This window comes from Salmo salar, chromosome ssa10, assembly GCF_905237065.1.
Source record: "Salmo salar chromosome ssa10, Ssal_v3.1, whole genome shotgun sequence".
In the NCBI taxonomy this organism is placed as follows: domain Eukaryota; kingdom Metazoa; phylum Chordata; class Actinopteri; order Salmoniformes; family Salmonidae; genus Salmo; species Salmo salar.
Window position 1 is genome coordinate 63,888,220 of NC_059451.1, and position 16,035 is coordinate 63,904,254.

A 16,035-nucleotide genomic window follows, 5' to 3' on the forward strand; every position below is an offset into this window, starting at 1 on the left:
CCAAACAGGCCCATTCTTGCCTGCATACGCCTTTTATACCTCCCGTGCGCATGCCGTGGACGAGTGGTTGTAGTGGTGTGCAGATGTGGGTGGTTGTCTATTTTCATAATTACATTGAATATACACCATAACAAAAATCCATTATTCATTTGTTTAGGCAGAGCCTAAGAAACATAAGACTAATAAAAAATATTTTCAAAAGGATAGAGTTTAATTATGTTACTGGTCTGTGCAGCCTCTATGGTTGTCACGTGCACATGAAATCAATATTTATTTTGTTTATTAAACAGAAAAAGACAGTCACACATTTTATAGTAGGCTAAGAATGAAATAACAGAATAAAATACAAAGAATATCCCACACAACTTGCATCATGGCAACATAAAAAAAAAGATTTAACAGAGCCCAAATTAAACCCAATTATTTTTTTCATCTACGTGTCACCTCTTTCCAACCCTCACTCTGCTTTGTTAGGGAGCAGGCGTAGGATATTACATTGAATATCTTCATCCTGACACCGATAGAAAATAATAGCAATCTATATTTTCAAAAGCATTGGAGTCTCGTGTTCCTACTGTGTGTGATCAGGGCTAATAAATGAGCCAACTAGACAAGATGATCATGAGCGGCACTCACCTCAATTGTAGGCCTATTATAACAATTGGATGACTTTGCGAGTTTAAGTAAACAATAATTTGATGCCTTCAATTGCATTAGCCTACTTTATTCCAATATTTTCATCATTCAGTGATATTTGTTTCCACAGTTGTGGTTAAGAAATTAGTGCATGTGGTGGGCTATGCGAAGAGATGGGTGAAGTGACATGCCTCGCAAAGTTTCTAACTGCCAGGATGATAGTAGTAACGGCCGCTGTCTAGCAACCATCAAGAGCTTTAGAGCGTAGTGCGTGGCAATTCCGCCACAGGATTTTATGGCTACATTTCATACTAAGCCGTAGGCAGAACTTTACCGTAATCATGACTAGGTCGGTTGGCGGAAATAAACATATAGGCTTTGTCGCGGGCAATACCTTTCTTATATATAGAGAGAAGTCGGGCTAAAGTTGGTGGAAAAATGTCTCGGTTTGAAAGGTGTATATGTTCCAGTGGAGGCTGCTGAGGGGAGAACGGCTCATAATAATGGCTGGAAGGGAGCAAATGGAATGGCAACAAACACCTGGAAACCATGTGTCTGATGTATTTAATACCATTCCACTCATTCTGCTCTAGCCATTAGTACGAGCCTGTCCTCCACAATTAAGGTGCCACCAACCTCCTGTGATATGTCCTAACACTAAATGTCCCCCAATAGATCATAAAAGTAGTTAGAAATGTGTATAAAAATGGCTTAGGGTCCAGACGTCCATCTGTCTGTCTCAGGAAGACTTCAGCAGTGAGATGCCGTCCATGTCCAGCTCAACTGGATGGACACTGAAGTCTCGGAGGCCCTGGGACACAAAAACAGTCAATGTCAGCTGAAACGCTGAGCATAGCTGAACTCTGCTTTTAAATGGGTTCTTTTTAAATTCAAGTTTTAAACACATAGGACTGATATAACTTTGCCCTGTTCATTCCCTGCCATCTTCATTTGAACTATTCCTGATCCTTTCAGTATATCGCCATCTGTCTATATGCTCACTTGTGTGTTGTTGAGGACCTGACGCACTGCCTCCCCCTGCTGTGGCTGGCGGGTCAGCAGATAGAGGAAGCCCCCTCCGCCCGCCCCAGCCAGAGTCTGTCCCAGGGCCAGCGGGCGCAGGGCATCCATCATGGTCCGCACAGCTGCCGGCTCACACCCCGGAGCCATCACCTTCTTCTGGCCCCAGTAACGCTCCAGACAAGCCCCCAGCCTGGGGAGAGAGCCTAGGGGGAGATGGAGGGGAGAGGGGTTAACTTATATCATTCATTGAAAAGACTGACTTAAGAAAAACTTTGTATTTTCAAAAAATAATTGTAACTTAGAAATCAAGCCTTTTAGTCTGTATTGAGTTTAAATCGCCACTGTAATAAATCCAACACTTTCTGACTGTGTGCTAGAACACCTTGTTAGTGCTTTAGTCAAGTTTAGGGTTCAAAAGATCGCTTTAGGATTTAATGAGGTTCTGTAAAGTTCCTTTAATATATTTATGCCAAGCAGACTAGGGCTGTGGCGGTCATGACATTTTTCAGCATGCGCCCATGTCGAAACAGGTGCAGCAAGAAAGAAATCTGCCAATTAATATATGCAGCCCCACTTAGGTACGAGTTTGAAAGACCATTCCTCTCCCTCTCACCTTCTGTACAGGCGCGGGCACACTCTTCTGCGTTGTCCACTAGCTGCCCAGCGTTCTCCACGATGGAGGGCACACGGCTGTACCAGCGCCGCACCGTGTCCTGCACAACAACATGGCAGCCATTTTAGAGACGAGACACCCAACATCCTTGAAACTGCACCAGGGGTACATCTCAGTAGCTTCCTCTCCTTGGCTATTCCTCTAAGTAGCTGTAGCAGTTGACGTACTGTTTTGATCATGTAGTTTTGAAAGGTTTGTGCTAGTAAATACATGGTACATGTGAAATGACAAAATGCCTGCAGCACTGAGAGGAAGTGTTCTACCACAACTGTACACTGTAAACAGGAAGTGATCAGAAATATTATTGTGGAAACAGGAAGTGTGGATGATTGGTGCAAATATATTAAAGGAACTTTACAGAACCTCATTAAATCTTAAAGCGATCTTTTGAACCCTAAACTTGACTAAAGCACTAACAAGGTGTTCTAGCACACAGTCAGAAAGTTTTGGATTTATTAAAGTGGAGATTTAAACTCAATATAGACTAAAAGGCCTGATTTATAAGTTACAATTCTTTTTTGAAAGTACACAAAGTCAGTCTTTCCAATGAATGGTATAAAGTTAAGGGGTTAACATTGTGACTTGGAATAAGTGGAGGGTGGAAGGCTGGATGGCTAACCTGCAGCAAGTTTCGTGCAAGCCGAGTCTTGCCGGTGTAGACCAGCAGGAGATGCTGTTGCAGTGAGAGCAGAAAGTCGTCGGAGAGAGGGAGACGTTCCACTTCCACCCGGAGGGGGAGACAGGCTTTGGAGCGCGCCACCTTTACTCCCCCCACCAAGCCTCCGACCTGGTCCTGCCAACCACCACCTCAGGAGGGAGACCGGGAGAGAGAAGGAAACAGAATGAGTGCATCATAACAAATAACATATCATATAATATTCTATTAATATAATATGCCATTTAGCAGACGCTTTTATCCAAAGCGATTTAAAACCCTTTGACACGGGTGGTCCCTGCTGTGTACGCTCAAACCGGTTTGATTAGAACACTTCATTAGAATGTCTAGTTACGATTGACGTGTTTGAGCTGGCCACACTGTTTTATCACAAAAAAATGTTGCAATTATCATTGTGTTATAAAGGCTACATTGGTCCTAGCGCTAACTGAGAAGAGAGTGAGCTAACACAAGCTGTCATATTTAGCCAACTCTCGGCTGATAGAAACCATAATACGAATTAACAATTACCATTTACACTTCATCATACCACAGGTGAGCTCACCAGTGATCGAAATAATTGAGTAAAACCCTTTCTAAAAGTCCAAAGTAGTCCGATGGTGGGTAGTTGTGCACTCCGCCATGGTTGTTTTTCTCCATCAACCAAAGATAAGAGGTAACAAGATGACTTGGGTCTGTTTGCAGTATGCATGTTAAAGACGAAGAGGGTGTGTCGTCTACCATCATTCACTTCCAGAAGTTCTCGAGTGAACCATCCCTTCACCTTGCTATAACATATTTTGTCTGACAGACGTTTTCGTGACTCAGAATGCATTGAATGATGTCAACAAACATGGCTCCACACATAGCCGGCAAACAGCTTAGCAAAAGATATTTATAACTGACCCAAGCTGGTTTATCTGTGTCGTTTACAGTGGGAGCAAATGAAGCATTGTGGGCAGAACAAGGAAGAAGGCCAAGCATGAGCTAGTGAGATCCTATTGGCGCATTGTAGCGTATATTTGCATTTTCAGTCAGGGAACGCCTCCTCTGTGAAGAGTGCGTGTGCACAAACTCAATTCGAACTTGCATTCTTAAACAAATGTATTGAGATCAGATGTTTCATAGATGAGAAAATGACCAAAATCTCAGCCCAGTTTCACTACTAACGACTGGACTTCCTCTCACTTTTATGCTTCACCCTAGGGATGGTGCCAGGTTTCATCCAGACGTGAAGCTTTTGCATTCAAGCCAAAGAGTTCAATCTTGGTTTCATCAGTCCAGAGAATCTTGTTTTTCCATGGTCTGAGAGTCTTTAGGTGCCTTTTGGCAAACTCCCAACGGGCTGTCATGTGCCTTTTACTGAGGAGTGGCTTCCTTCGGGCCACTCTACCGTAAAGGCCTGGTTGGTGGAGTGCTGCAGAGATGGTTGTCCTTATGGAAGGTTTTCCCATCAACACAGAGGAACTCTAGAGCTCTGTCAGAGTGACCATGGGGTTCTTGGTCACCTCCCTGACTAAGGCCATTCTCCCCCGATTGCTCAGTTTGGCCGGGCGGCCAGCTCCAGAAAGTGTTGGTGGTTCCAAACTTCTTCCATTTAAGAATGATGGAGGCCACTGTGTTCTTGGAGACCTTCAATACTGCAGTAATATTTTGGTACCCTTCCCCAGATCTGTGACTCGACACAATCCTGTCTCGGAGCTCTATGGACAATTCGTTCAACCTCAAGGCTTGGTTTTTGCTCTGACATGCACTGTCAACTGTGGGACCTTAGATAAACAGGTGTGTGCCTTTCCAAATCATGCCCAATCAATTGAATTTTCCACAGGTGGACTCCAATCAAGTTGTACAAACATCTCAAGGATGATCATTGGAAACAGGATGCACCTGAGCTCAATTTTGAGTCTCACATCAAAAGTTCTGAATACTTAAGTAAATAAGGTATCCGTTTTTTTACTTTGAATACATTTGCAAAAAATTCTATAAACCTGTTTTCGCTTTGTCATTATGGAGTATTGTGTGTAGATTGACGAGGATATGTATTTATTTAATCCCTTTGAGAATAAGGCTGTAACAAACAAAATGTGGAAGAAGTCAAGGGGTGTGAATACTTTCTGAATGCACTGGATGTGTTGAGTGAGTGAATGAGTGCGTGTTATCTCACCAGTGGTCAGCATCTGCTCCAGGTGGAGAACAGCGTGAATGAGGGAGTCTGTGTCGTAGGTTCGCCCCGTGCATCTGTAAACGGCTGCCAGCACCGCTCCCGCCAAGATACTACTGGTACCTGCAGGTGCAACAACACGCAGTAAGAGAGATAACGGGGAGAAAGATGGAGAAAGAGTGAGAGAGGGGATGTGAGGGGAAGGGGAGAGAAGGGTGAAGGAGTGAGTGGGCAATGTGTGCAGGACTAGCCCAATTCTTGTCATTGATGACCAAGTAGTGTTTTTAGCTTTTTCTGCAGCACCACAACAAGAGACAATGTGGTGGTTTATGTGTTATGAGACGCTGACGCTGCCCCATGGTCATGTGCATTAGGCACCAAATGGAAGAAAACAGACAAACAGGGAGGGACTACTTAGACTCTCTAATAAAAATGTCTTGCAAAATGTTCTGTTACATGCCCTATTGAGCACAAGCCATTGCTCTTCTCACCCAGTCCTGAACCGTGCGGCAGGAGGGACCAGGTGTGGATCTCCACCCCTCCGCCCCAGCGCTGAAGGAGCTGCTCATCCAGGGACTGCCGAGAGGGATAGGTAACCAGGCCGCTGCATACACACACTGCCTTCAACAGGGCAGCTGGGACACACACACGGGAGCAGATGACCAGATATGACCAACAGGGATGTAGTGTAGCGTAAAGACACATCAATTCTGTTTATGCACCCGTTTAATTGGTGAGCATTTAGTGTTCACAGTGACAGCTGCCAGTTTTACCACAACATTATTGATCACAAAGCATGACCTGGACTACAATCAAAGACAAAGTGATCAAACATGACAACTAGAAATGTGCCTTTATGAAAAACTGGATCATGCAATAGCAGTCAGACAGCACAAGGATATAGAATTATTATTAAGATCATTTTAAAAAAATACATGGAAATGCCACACAAGACTCCACACACACTTACTGATAAACACGGCCCACATACACTACCGTTCAAAAGTTTGGGCTCACTTAGAAATGTCCTTGTTTTCCATGAAAACATACATGAAATGAGTTGCAAAATGAATAAGAAATATAGTCAAGACGTTGACGAGGTTATAAATAATGATTTTTAATTGAAATAGTAAATTATGTCCTTCAAACTTTGCTTTCGTCAAAGAATCCTCCATTTGCAGCAATTACAGCCTTGCAGACCTTTGGCATTCTAGTTATCAATTTTTTGAGGTAATCTGAAAAGATTTCAACCCATGCTTCCTGAAGAACCTCCCACAAGTTGGATTGGCTTGATGGGCACTTCTTACGTACAATACGGTCAAGATGCTCCCACAACAGCTCAATAGGGTTGAGATCCGGTGACTGTGCTGGCCACTCCATTATAGACAGATAACCAGCTGACTGCTTCATCCCTAAATAGTTCTTGCATAGTTTGGAGCTGTGCTTTGGGTCATTGTCCTGTTGTAGGAGGAAATTGGCTCCAATTAAGCACCGTCCACAGGGTAATGCATGGACGTTGCAAAACAGAGTGATAGCCTTCCTTCTTCAAGATCCCTTTTACCCTGAACAAATCTCCCACTTTACCACCACCAAAGCACCCCCAGACCATCACATTGCCTCCACCATGCTTGATAGATAGCGTCAAGCACTCCTAAAGCATCTTTTAATTTTTTTCTGCGTCTCACGAATGTTCTTTGTGATCCGAACACCTCAAACTTAGATTTGTCTGTCCATAACACTTTTTTCCAATCTTCCTCTGTCCAGTGTGTGTTCTTTTGCCCATCTTAATCTTTTATTTTTATTGGCCAGTCTAAGATATGGCTTTTTCTTTGTAATTATGCCTAGAAGGCCAGCATCCCAGAGTCACCTCTTCACTGTTGACGTTGAGACTGGTGTTTGCAGGTACTATTTAATGAAGCTGCCAGTTGAGGACTTCTGAGGGGTCTGTTTCTCAAACTAGACACTAATGTACTTGTCGTCTTGCTCATTTGTGCACCGGGGCCTCCCGCTCCTCTTTCTATTCTGGTTAGAGACAGTTCTGTTCTGTGACGGGAGTAGTACGAGATCTTCAGTTTCTTGGCTGTTTCTTGCATGGAATGGCCTTCATTTCTCAGAACAAGAATAAACTGATGAGTTTCATAAGAAAATTACTTGTTTCTGGACATTTTGATCCTGGAATCGAACCCACAAATGCTGATGCTCCAGATACTCAACTAGTCTAAAGGCCAGTTTTATTGCTTCTTTAAATCAGGACAACACTTTCCAGCTGTGCGAACATAATTGCAAAAGGGTTTTCTAATGATCAATTAGCCTTTTGAAAATGATAAACTTAGATTAGCTAACAACGTGCAATTGGAACACAGGAGTGATGGTTGCTGATAATGGGCCTCTGTACGCCTATGTAGATATTCCATAAAAAAATCAACCGTTTCCAGCTACAATAGTCATTTACAACATTAACAATGTCTACACTGTATTTCTGATCAATTTGATGTTTTTTTAAATGGACACAAAAGTACATAAAAATGCCCATTTAAGTCTTACCAGGTGCATATGGCACACAGTGGTCTTTCAGATCCTCCAGCTTCTCGCAAACTGTCTCCATGGCGATAGCATCATCCTGCACTCCGCTGGAACTGACCAATAGTAGACGGGGCTCTTTGATGCGACGAGCTCGGGCACCAATGGGCCGTCTCCCGTCGACCTTCACCGCCACGTTGACCACTGCGCCGCCATGTTCAAAGGCAATGGGCGGAGTGTCGCTCCAGCCACCTGTGGGATAGAGCCTATTGTGAGAAGTACTCCTACGGGCTTTGTGGCAAGAGAACGCAAACTGATATAGGACCAGGCTAATGACTTTCCATTCAATTATATGTTAAACTAAGCATCTCGTAGCATTGTTGGGTTCCAGTTTGAAATACTTGCTATACTAGACGTTAATGGGTACATGTATGAGGAATGTATATGGTGGGGTCAATGGAGGTTGGATAAGAGCCAGGGGTTTGGCATATTACTAAGTAAGAGAAAGGCAATCACATGGTTGCGGTCACTGATAAGGGTGGATAGCTGTGGATTAGTGAGGAATGGGGGGGCCGAGGTCAGGTCAGGTCACATGAAGGGAGAAGGAACAGTTTATTACCCACATCACTTAACTTCCTGCCTAGCAACAAAGATGTAGAGTTTATAGAAAAGGAGAAGACTCCACCTAAAGGGGGGTTTAAATACTTGTGCTGGTGAAAACACGTCTTCGCAGCTATTTGACACAGTGGGTGAATAAACTTGGTTTGAGCTTTGACTAGATGTCCGTTAGGTTCTAAATAAACAGAGTAAAAACGAACGGCATGTTTTTAGGGGTATTGTCCCGGTTTAAAAGAGTAGGGATAACTCCTCAAAAGAGCTTTGCCATTAGAGTTTGACTAAGGGAAGAGTTTCCCAAACTCGGTCCTCGTGACCCCAAGGGCTACACATTTGGGTTTTTGCCCTAGGGCTACACAGCTTATTTAAATAATCAACTAATCATCAAGCTTTGATCATTTGAATCAGCTGTGTAACATTAGGGGAAAAACCAAAAAGCCTACGCCTTCAGGTCCCGAAGACAGAGTTTTAGAAACGCTGGTCTAGGGGTGAAATAGAACAGGGCCGTTGACTCACCTGAGAGGTCCAGTCTGGCAGGACACTCCACATCTTGCCATTCCCCAAGGGGCGGGACCTCACCTTGACCAATGGAGATAAATCTCTGTGACAACATCACAGCCTGTCGTAACAGCACCTGCCCGGCCGCCTCATAGTGCCGTGCAGCACGCACCAGCAAGTCTGGCCTGCAGGGGGCAATCATATACTGTCACTTCTGACTTAATTTAAATATATTATAATAATTTATGGTTTCCTTTCCTTCTTGACCACAGACTTAAGGAACTGATATTGCAGAGAGTAAGCATTATGGTGCAAACATGCATATGTTAGCAGTCCCTACTAATGGAGGGTTAGTAGTTAATAGTATCAGTATGGGTCTGACCTGCTGAGCCATTTGGCTCTCTCGGTGGCCAGGGCCTGGACGCCACCCAGCAGGTGTCCCTGCTCCAGGATGGAGAAGGCATGGCTCCAGGCGGGGTTAGCAGCCGGCCCGCTCCTCAGCCCGCCTCGGCCCTCCCCGGCCAGGCAGGCCAACACGTCAGCTATACAGGCCAGGCAGCGGGCCGCCACTCCCAGGTTCTCCCTGCTGCCCGCTGCAACTGGAGCACACAAGATTACTATCGTCATTGAGAGCGTGTCAGCACGTAGATAACAGTAGGTCTACTTGGTCTCCACCAGCCTTTTTTCCATTCTTATGGCTGTCTGACAGCAAGAGTGCAAAATGAGCCTGTATAATGCATTCAGGCACCTGCACCCCCAGGAATTCACACAAACACACATTTAGAGAACATAAACTTCAAGTGTTGAAAAGGTGAAAGAAATAAGATGGGGCCTGAGACACTAACTCCTCCGCACTGCAGCTCCTTGTGTCTGCACTGCAGCTCCTTGTGTCTGCACTGCAGCTCCTTGTGTCTGCACTGCAGCTCCTTGTGTCTGCACTGCAGCTCCTTGTGTCTGCACTGCAGCTCCTTGTGTCTGCACTGCAGCTCCTTGTGTCTGCACTGCAGCTCCTTGTGTCTGCACTGCAGCTCTTGTGTCTGCACTGCAGCTCCTTGTGTCTGCACTGCAGCTCCTTGTGTCTGCACTGCAGCTCCTTGTGTCTGCACTGCAGCTCCTTGTGTCTGCACTGCAGCTCCTTGTGTCTGCACTGCAGCTCCTTGTGTCTGCACTGCAGCTCCTTGTGTCTGCACTGCAGCTCCTTGTGTCTGCACTGCAGCTCCTTGTGTTCTCACAGTCAAATAAAGGGACATCAATACTCACTGGAGTCTAGTGTGCAGAGGAGCTCCTCATGCTGGCCTCCAAGCACGGCAGCCCTGAAGCTGGGCAACAACCCACGATCGCTCTGGCTCTTCAAGTTGTCCATCACTCTCCTCCTCCCCACCTGGAAGAACAGTGCCTCCCTCCAGCGCAGCTCCCCCTCCTGGTCAGTAAGGGAAAGTACCTCTCGGAGAGAGAGCCTCCACACGGCCCTCCACTGCTCCAGTGCCCCCGGCCCACCCAACAGCCAGCACACCCCCACCTCCAGCCCCACCGCACCCCCCCGCGGCTGGAAGACTGGGAACAGGCGGGCCTCCATGAGGGACTGGGACCTCCCAGACCACCACAGATCCTCAGGCCTAGGGAGAGAAAGAGCAGAGGGACCCAGCAAATATAACATTCATCATTCCAAGGGTCCAAATCATGAGCAGAGTAGGTTAGCAGTCAAGCTAACACGCTTACTGTATTCCAGTGCGGCTGTAGAGGTCACTCCATCTGTGATTCAGAAAGGTGGCACCATCGTCATCGCAGGAAACCTATGGGAAGGCAAGGTCTGTAAGAGACCAACAGACATTCTAAACAGCCTCTGTCCACAGTCCTATCATTCAGATGGTGAAATATCTAAAGAAGGTGGAAGGGAGGAGGAGAGAGAAGACAACGCCTTGCTACCTTAAGATCATCGTAAGCCCCCAGCACTGTATAAACAGTAATCTTCATCTCTCCCAGTTGTATGTGGTGCCCTTGGATGATGTGGTCATTGGTTAAGGCCAGCTGCTGGATGTGCGAAGATGAGGTCACTTCCAGGCCTGATAGTAAACAACCTGAATTCACCTCCACTGGTCCCTGGGAGAAGAGGTCAAAGGTCATACAACATCCCAGCATACGGGGACACGGTGAAATAAATGTTTTAAGTACACATTTTATTCTATGTTTGACTTCCTCCAGACCTGAAGGTGGCAGTGCTGGATTACTGCTCCTGACGCAACCCTGACGTCCCCCTCCAGAACACTGTTGATCACCCTGCCTCCATCACTCACACACTGAGTATTCTGAGGACAACACAGACAGAACTACATGGACAGATATTAAACACACACATTGCTTGGTCCAGGGTTGGGTCCAGGGTTGTGACCAAGGTTGGGATCAATTCAATGTATTTTTCCTGACACGTTTATGGCAGCTTTATGTAGACCTTACGAGTGAAGGGTTACCTAGTACGCAGTGGAAGATCCTAAGAGGAGGAAGAGGACCTTGCTCCTCAGTGAATTACATAAAAATGAAATAGTGAACCAATAAAACAGTGATCCTTGTTAGTTAAAACTATTCTAAATATATTGACAAGTCACCAAATAATTTATTTAAAAAAACACTGTTTTGCTATTGAAGGTCTACAGTAGCTTTAGCAGCACTCTGTATGGTAGCACATGGTGGAGCCGGAGGACAGCTAGCTTCTGTCCTCCTCTGGGTACATTGACTTCAATACAAAACCTAGGAGGCACCCCCTTCCATAGACTTACACAGTAATTACTTCCGGAGGACGTCTTCCAACCTATCAGAGCTCTTGCAGCATGAACTGACATGTTGTCCACCCAATCAAAGGATCGGAGAATGAATCTAGTACTTTAAGTATACTAGTACTGAAAGCATAAGCTTCAGATTGCTAGCACTGCAGCGCATAAAATGTGGTGAGTAGTTGACTCAAAGAGAGAGAAAGACAATAGTTGAACAGATGAACAAATTCATTTCTTCCAGAATAAAGGAGAAGCGAGAGAGAAAGAGTTAGCTGAATGCAACTAGCTAGTTTAGCCTACTCAAACAGAGAAGAATGCTAGAGTATGTTAGCTAGCTGGCTATGGCTATCCAACACTGGAACTCTTCCAAGTCAAAGTAAGCTTTAGGTTTTATTAATTTATTGCCAAAGGGGCCTGCCAATGTAAGTGACTGTACTGCATGATTGTAGTGGGTTTACAAAAGCATTAGTATAGTAGCTACATTACATGACCAAAAGTATGTGGACACCTGCTCGTTGAACATCTCATTCCAAAATCATGGGCATTAATATGGAGTTGGGTCCCCCTTTGATGCTATAACAGCCTCCACTCTTCTGGGAAGGCTTTTCACTAGATGTTCGAACATTTTTGTGGGGACTTGCTTCCATTCAGCCACAAGCGCAATCGTGAGGTCGGGCACTGATATCGGGTGATTAGGCCTGGCTTGCAGTCGGCGTTCCAATTTCTCCCCAAGGTGTTCGGTGGGGTTGAGGTCAGGGCTTTGTGCAGGCCCGTCAGGTTCTTCCACATCGATCTTAGGCTTGTGTGCAGCTGCCCGGCCATGGAAGCCCATTTCATGAAGCTTTCCGACAAACAGTTATTGTGCTGACATTGCTTCCAGAGGCAGCTTGGAACTCGGTAGTGAGTGTTGCAACCGAGAACAGACGATTTTTTTACGTCCCGTCCTGTGAGCTTGTTACCTACCACTTTGCGGTTGAGCTGTTGTTGCTCCTAGACGTTTCCACTTCACAATAACAGCACTTACAGTTGACCGGGGAAGCTGTAGCAGGGCAGAAATCTGATGAACTGACTTGTTGAAAAGGTGGCATACTATGACAGTGCCACATTGAAAGTTACTGAGCTCTTCAGTAAGCCCATTCTACTGCCAATGTTTGTCTATGGAGATTGCATGGCTGTGTGCTCGATTTTATACACCCGTCAGCAACGGGCGTGGCTAAAATAGTCGAATCCACTAATTTGAAGGGGTGTCCACATACACTATATATACAAAAGTATGTTGACTATGAGGTGACAACGATGTAGGCTGTGTGTAGTGATTGGTAGTCATTATATGGCTTCTATTGGCTTGGAAAGCTTTTTTGGCCTGGTCACAGAAAGCTGAAGCCCACAAGCGAAGGGAAAATGTGCGAGAAGGAATTAGATATATACACAAGGAGGAAAGTGGTCTCTGTTTGTGTTTGATCAGGGGCGTCTTCGTTCCGCCCATTCTGTTGAACAACTTTTCTTAACAACGGCAGCAAACGGAACATACCTGAATTTGTCCAATAGAAACTCATTTTCAACGGATGGACTAACGATTACATCCTAGATCAGTGTCACTGTCTGTCACCTTGGTAACTTAAAATTGTCTCGACCTGTGCACCTACGTTGTAAACTTTCATTCATAGGCTAGGTTTTAGCAACATCTTGATGGGCACAGGGAAAACAAGTATCATGTAGTAGCCTAAACCTATCACTGTTACATTGAGCTGGGTGAATGGAATATGAATGACAGTCATCCAATATGCTGTAATAGACATAAGGCCATGCTCATTAACAAGGAAAATACTGCATCTTAAAAACAGCACCGACCGCCACTGCCAGTACGGTACCTGTATGTGTGAAAGAGTGTCTCTCTCTGTCCCCTTCTTTGTCAGGCGGCCAATGTGCTCTCTACCGGACAGAGTCAGGTAGTCATAGCAACCGCCAGGAACGTAAACTGCAAGGAGAAAACCAAACACACTTATGAACGACTTGTAATAGGATGGCACATTTGGCATGTACAGAGAGTGACGTACCACATAGAAAGAGACATACCCATATGGAGAGTGGTGCCTCTCAGTATCCTCCATAGCAAGGCACGTGCGCTCCTCACTACTGCTCCCTGTTGACTGATGGGGGAACTGCAGCCCGTCCTCTCCCCATTCACAAACTCTGACTCACTCAGGTCTGAGCAAAGACACATCAACAAATCCAGGAAGAGGGAGATCTGCAGATAATAAATAACCATGGAAAGAAAGACAATGAAGGGATGTAACAGAGGATAAGGCTGTATCAGAATAAAACCAGCTTTGTGTAAACCTAGAAAAAAACAGAACCGTGTTTGGGGGGGGGGGGGGGGTGCAAAGATATGGAAGAGTGAAATTAATACAGAAGATGAAATGGAGCGTGACAGGCACAAAGAGAGGTAAAGAAAATGAGAATTAGAAATGAGAAGTAAAGACGAAGACTGCATACCTGAAGGGGTGGTGCCCCAGAGTCCATGCCCATGTACGTGCAGCCGTCAAGGGGAGGGGTAACATGGGCCTTCAGCAATCGCTCTAGTACCCTCCTGCAGAAGAACACAGGCCCTGACACCTGAATGGAGTTACATCATTACATATGCTGCAGGCTCATAAAATAAAACGAGGTTGTTTTATCACACAGTACACGCAATAGGTGCAGTGAAATGGGTTGTTTCACAGGGTCAGCCAGCGCCCCTGGAGCAAATTAGGGTTAATTGCCTTGATCAAGGGCACATCATTTTTCACCTTGTCATCTCGGGTATTCGAACCAGTAACCTTCGAGTTACTGGCCCAACGCTCTAACCGCTAGCCTACCTGCCGTCTAGGTAGTCCCATGACTCTTTTTATTGAAGAAAAAATACATTTCTGGATATTTTCCTATATTCACTATCTTTGACTTACCAGTGGCACCATCCCATCAAGCTGTGCGGCTCGGCGAATCCGCTCCTCTGACCCCTTGTAGATGATGTCACGTACTCTACCCTATGAGCAGAGAGAAACCACCATTTGGCACTACTTATGAATGATCATCTTCATGCAGCCATTGTTCATAAACATACTGTCAAAAGAATGTGTACAGTGCCTTCAGAAAGTATTCATTGGCTTATTCCACTTTGTTGTGTTACAGTCTGAATTCAAAATAGATTTTTTTTCTCTCACCCAAGACCCAATCACGACAAAGTAAAAACGTGTTTTTAGTAATGTTTCCAAATGTATTGAAAATGAAATACAGAAATCTCATTCAAATAAGATTTCACTCCCGAGTCAATACTTTTGTAGAAGCACCTTTGGCGGTGATTACAGCTGGGAGTCTTTCTGGATAAGTCTCTAAGAGCTTTCTACACCTGGACTGTGCAACATCTGCCCATTATTCTTTTCACAATTCTTCAAGCTCTGTCAAATTTGTTGTTGATCATTGCTAGACAACCATTTTAAAAGGTCTTGCCGTAGATTTTCAAGTAGATTAATTCAAAACTGTACAGTCAGCCACTCAAGAACATTCACTGTCTTGGTATTGGTAAGCAACTCCAGTGTAGATTTGGCCTTGTGTTTAAGGTTATTGTCCTGCTGAAAAGGTGAATTTATCTCCCAGTATCTGGTATAAAGCATACTGAACCAGGTTTTCCTCTAGGATTTTGCCTGTGCTTAGCTCCATTACGTTTCTTTTTTATCCTGAAAAACTCCCCAGTCCTTAATGATTACAAGCATACCCATAACATGATGCAGCCACCACTATGTTTGAAAATATGGAGTGGTACTCAGTAATGTGTGTATTGGATTTGCCACAAACGTAAAACTTTGTATTCAGTACAAAAGGTGAATTCTCTTCGCCACATTTTTTGCAGTATTGCCTTGTTGTACAGGCTTCCTTCTTTTCACTGCCAGTTAGGTTAGTATTGTGGAGTAACTACAATGTTGTTGATCCATCCTCAGTTTTATCCTATCACAGCCATTAAACTCTAACTGTTTTAGTCAACACTGGCCTCATACTAATCTACTAATAGGTGCCCTTCTTTGCAAGGCACTGGAAATCCTCCCTGGTCTTTGTGGTTGAATGTGTGTATGAAATTCACTGCTCGACTGAAGGACCTTACTAGGGATTAACACAGGTAACCGGGATCACTCTTCACATTTCCCGAAAAAATTAAACCTACAAAATAGGAAGATTACAAAAATATTCCCACAATGTCGCAATACCACAAAATACACATGTACAGCAGCAGATTGGATAATATGCTACTAGCATTTTATCCAAACAGGTTGTTGCATGGAAGCCTTTAGCCTAGCGTATTTACTTCACACAAAGTCTCCATTAATCCATTAATTGACACTGCACATGAGACCAGAATGCAGTTTAGAGTGTTATGTTCTAATTCTCAGAGTAAAACACTCAGACTTTATGAAAGCTTAACCAAGTTTATTCTTCCCAGAGGGTCAATACA

At 44.7% G+C, this 16,035-nt stretch overlaps 1 protein-coding gene across 2 annotated transcripts in view; it reads right to left on the minus strand.

Annotated features, from left to right (window-relative positions):
• Positions 1–190: 190 nt before the first annotated feature.
• Positions 191–16,035, minus strand: part of fcsk (fucose kinase) — a 44,374-nt gene continuing 28,529 nt past the window's right edge. The window contains exons 7-23 of one of the 2 annotated variants that reach the window (XM_014123847.2): positions 14,495–14,575; positions 14,046–14,165; positions 13,626–13,797; positions 13,421–13,527; positions 10,986–11,087; positions 10,708–10,881; positions 10,501–10,574; positions 10,042–10,397; positions 9,164–9,380; positions 8,800–8,966; positions 7,693–7,920; positions 5,640–5,783; positions 5,152–5,271; positions 2,952–3,139; positions 2,273–2,372; positions 1,639–1,862; positions 191–1,447 (exon numbers count right to left, since the gene is read on the minus strand). In XM_014123847.2, the coding sequence (XP_013979322.2) occupies positions 1,376–1,447; positions 1,639–1,862; positions 2,273–2,372; positions 2,952–3,139; positions 5,152–5,271; positions 5,640–5,783; positions 7,693–7,920; positions 8,800–8,966; positions 9,164–9,380; positions 10,042–10,397; positions 10,501–10,574; positions 10,708–10,881; positions 10,986–11,087; positions 13,421–13,527; positions 13,626–13,797; positions 14,046–14,165; positions 14,495–14,575 (2,646 nt within the window). In that variant the 3' untranslated portion in view covers positions 191–1,375. The remainder of the gene's footprint in view (positions 1,448–1,638; positions 1,863–2,272; positions 2,373–2,951; positions 3,140–5,151; positions 5,272–5,639; positions 5,784–7,692; positions 7,921–8,799; positions 8,967–9,163; positions 9,381–10,041; positions 10,398–10,500; positions 10,575–10,707; positions 10,882–10,985; positions 11,088–13,420; positions 13,528–13,625; positions 13,798–14,045; positions 14,166–14,494; positions 14,576–16,035) is intronic. The other variant, XR_001318650.2, reaches the window with a different exon arrangement.